General features: G+C 55.6%; 1 protein-coding gene across 1 annotated transcript in view; it reads right to left on the minus strand.

Annotated features, from left to right (window-relative positions):
* Positions 1 to 581: 581 nt before the first annotated feature.
* cd79a (CD79a molecule, immunoglobulin-associated alpha) overlaps positions 582 to 3,879 on the minus strand; it is a 93,374-nt gene continuing 90,076 nt past the window's right edge. Inside the window, exon 5 of the mRNA XM_087984986.1 lies at positions 582 to 873. Coding sequence (XP_087841112.1) covers positions 760 to 873 — 114 coding nt within the window. The 3' untranslated portion in view covers positions 582 to 759. The remainder of the gene's footprint in view (positions 874 to 3,879) is intronic.

Raw genomic sequence — 3,879 nt, forward strand, 5'->3', positions numbered from 1 at the left:
CCCTCACTCCCCTCTCCCTCACTCCCCTCTCCCTCACTCCCCTCTCCCTCACTCCCCTCTCCCTCACTCTCCTTCACTCCCTCAGTCCACTCTCCCTTAGTTCTCACTCACTGTCATTGCCCTCATTTCCCAGTCTCCCTCACTCCCCTCTCACTCCCCATTTTGCTACGCTGCCAACTCTCCCTTGCATCCTACCTCACTCCCCTTCACTTCCATCTGCCTCTGCTGTCCACTCGGCCTGCCTCCCATCCATCCCTCATTTCCAAACTAACCTCACTCCTCCCCTCCTCTCCCTCCCTCACTCCCCTCCTCTCCCTCACTCCCCTCCTCTCCCTCACTCCCCTCCTCTCCCTCACTGCCCTCCTCTCCCTGACTCCCCTCCTCTCCCTCACTCCCCTCCTCTCCCTCACTCCCCTCCTCTCCATCACTCCCCTCCTCTTCATTTCCCTCCTTTTCCGTTCTCTCTCCACTTCTCACACCCCGTTACTGCCCTACACTTCTCCCCCTTCCCCCTCAATCCCACCCCCGCAGCCCCCCCAACCCACATTCCCTCCCTCCCTCCCTCCTCCTCCCTTCCCACCTACCCGCCTACCATCTCCCCTCCACAACCTCATCTGCTGCCCCCTGCTGTCTGGAGACCGGTTCAATGCTGTTACAGAGCCCCCTTTTGGTGTTGGTCAGTCATGCAGCTCTAATCCCAATGGGATTGTGGTGGGGAAAGTCGAGGGGGTCTTCAATCTGCCCCCTCCCTCCTGGCCCTCAGGGCTGCTCCAGTTCACTGTCGCTCAACCTGTAGTTTGCCACGTCCTGGTACATACTCTGCTGACCCCGCGTGATGTCCTCGTAGGTGGACAGCTCAGCCTGGTTCAGACCCTGAGGAGGAATGCAAGAGTGTGAGAGAGTTCTCCGAGAAATGCAGAGATACAGTGACTGAGCGAGAGAGACAGGGAGAGTGGGCTAGGGATGGGGAGAGAGAAATAGAGACAGCTAAAGAGAGAGACAGACAAAGAGAAACAGGAGGGAAGGGAGCACAGCAAGCGATATAGACAGAGATACACCACGGTGCCAGGGACCCAGGTTAGATTCCAGCCTGGGGCGACTGTCTGTGTGGAGTTTGCACATTCTCCCCGTGTCTGTGTGGGTTTCCTCCCACAGTCCAAAGGGTGGATTAGCCATGCTAAATTGTCCCATAGTGCCCAGGATGTGCAGGTTAGGGTGGATTGGCCGTGCTAAATTGTCCCATAGTGCCCAGGGATGTGTAGGTTAGGGTGGATTGGCCATGCTAAATTGTCCCATAGTGCCCAGGGATGTGCAGGTTAGGGTGGATTGGCGATGCTAAATTGTCCCATAGTGCCCAGGGATGTGTAGGTTAGGGTGGATTGGCCATGCTAAATTGTCCCATAGTGCCCAGGGATGTGCAGGTTAGGGTGGATTGGCCATGCTAAATTGTCCCATAGTGCCCAGGGATGTGCAGGTTAGGGTGGATTGGCCATGCTAAATTGTCCCATAGTGTCCAGGGGTGTGCAGGTTAGGGTGGATTGGCCATGGGAAATTGTGCCATAGTGTCCAGGGATGTGCAGGTTAGGGTGGATTGGCCGTGCTAAATTGTCCCATAGTGCCCAGGGACAGCAGGTTAGGGTGGATTGGCCCGTGCTAAATTGTCCCATAGTGCCCAGGGATGTGCAGGTTAGGGTGGATTGGCCATGCTAAATTGTCCCATAGTGCCCAGGAACAGCAGGTTAGGTGGATTGGCCATGCTAAATTGTCCCATAGTGCCCAGGGATGTGCAGGTTAGGGTGGATTGGCCATGCTAAATTGTCCCATAGTGCCCAGGGATGTGCAGGTTGGGGTGGATTGGCCATGCTAAATTATCCCATAGTGCCCAGGGATGTGCAGGTTAGGGTGGATTGGCCAGGCTAAATTGTCCCATAGTGTCCAGGGATGTGCAGGTTGGGGTGGATTGGCCGTGCTAAATTGTCCCATAGTGCCCAGGGATGTGCAGGTTAGGGTGGATTGGCCATGCTAAATTGTCCCATAGTGCCCAGGGACAGCAGGTTAGGGTGGATTGGCCATGCTAAATTGTCCCATAGTGCCCAGGGATGTGTAGGTTAGGGTGGATTGGCCATGCTAAATTGTCCCATAGTGCCCAGGGGTGTGCAGGTTAGGGTGGATTGGCCTTGCTAAATTGTCCCATAGTGCCCAGGGATGTGCAGGTTAGGGTGGATTAGTCAGAGGTAAGTGGAGAGTAATAGGTTTGGGAATCAGTCTGGGTGGGTTACACTTCGAAGGGCCTGTTTCGACATCGTAGGGAATTCTATGATTCAAGAGAGAAATACAGAGCGAGCGAGAGAGGGAGAGACAGACCTGGAGAAATGGAGGCGCAGAGAGAGAGAGAGAGGCAGAGAGAAGGAACAGAAACAGAGATGGAGTGAAGGTAACAAGGAGGGAAATGTGTGAAATGTCAGAACGTTAAAGAGAGTGAGACAGCGGGGGGGAGAGGGAGAGAGGCAGAGAGAGAGACACCCCCAAACAGTTCTCATGACAGACACGAAGACAGAGAGAGAGAGAAACACAGACAACAGGAACAAGGAGGGTCACAGAATAAAAAGGACAGAGAGAGTGAGAGACAGCGGGGGAGAGAGGGAGAGAAGGAGTGAGATAGCGGGGGGAGAGAGGGACAGAGGGAGTGAGATAGCGGGGAGAGAGAGGGACAGAGGGAGTGAGATAGCGGGGAGAGAGAGGGACAGAGGGAGTGAGACAGCGGGGAGAGAGGGATAGAGGGAGTGAGACAGCGGGGGAGAGAGGGATAGAGGGAGTGAGACAGCGGGGGAGAGAGGGATAGAGGGAGTGAGATAGCGGGGGAGAGAGGGACAGAAGGAGTGAGACAGCGGGGGAGAGAGGGATAGAGGGAGTGAGACAGCGGGGGAGAGAGGGACAGAAGGAGTGAGACAGCGCGAGAGAGTGGGACAGAGGGAGTGAGACTGCGGGGGAGAGAGGGATAGAGGGAGTGAGACAGCGGGGAGAGAGGGACAGAGGGAGTGAGACAGCAGGGGAGAGAGGGATAGAGGGAGTGAGACAGCGGGGGAGAGAGAGATAGAGGGAGTGAGACAGCGGGGGAGAGAGGGATAGAGGGAGTGAGACAGCGGGGGAGAGAGGGATAGAGGGAGTGAGACAGCGGGGGAGAGAGGGATAGAGGGAGTGAGACAGCGGGGGAGAGAGGGATAGAGGGAGTGAGACAGCGGGGGAGAGAGGGACAGGAGGAGTGAGACAGCGCGAGAGAGTGGGACAGAGGGAGTGAGACTGCGGGGGAGAGAGGGATGGACTGAGTGAGACAGCGGGGGGAGAGAGGGATAGAGGGAGTGAGACAGTGGGGAGAGAGGGATAGAGGGAGCGAGACAGCGGGGGGAGAGAGGGATAGAGGGAGCGAGACAGCACGGGAGAGAGGGATGGAGGGAGTGAGACAGCGGGGGAGAGAGGGATAGAGGGAGTGAGATAGCGGGGGTAAGAGGGATAGACAGAAGAGAGGAATATAGAGGGAAAGAGAAACATGAGAGAGCATGTGATAGAGACAGAGTTGGGAAACCAAGCCACTGAGAGGGAGACACAGAATGGAACAGCAAGGAACAAAGTATCTTATTTTGGACAAAATATTTTTCTCCCAACATTATTCTCTGCTGATATTTTAGTCTTTCTTGAATCTGTGCGTGAGAGAGAGAGTGTGTGTGTGTCTGTGTGTGCGTGTGGGTGTGTCTGTGCGTGTGTGTGTCTGTGTTGGACAGAGAGAGTGTTTATGTGTGTGGGTGTGCGTGTGTGTGTCTGTGCGTGTGTGTGTCTGTGTTGGACAGAGAGTGTGTTTATATGTCTGTGTGTGGGTGTGGG

Source organism: Chiloscyllium plagiosum, unplaced genomic scaffold (assembly GCF_037043375.1).
Source record: "Chiloscyllium plagiosum isolate Xiang-an unplaced genomic scaffold, Cpla_swu_hap1 HiC_scaffold_50, whole genome shotgun sequence".
NCBI classification, from domain to species: domain Eukaryota; kingdom Metazoa; phylum Chordata; class Chondrichthyes; order Orectolobiformes; family Hemiscylliidae; genus Chiloscyllium; species Chiloscyllium plagiosum.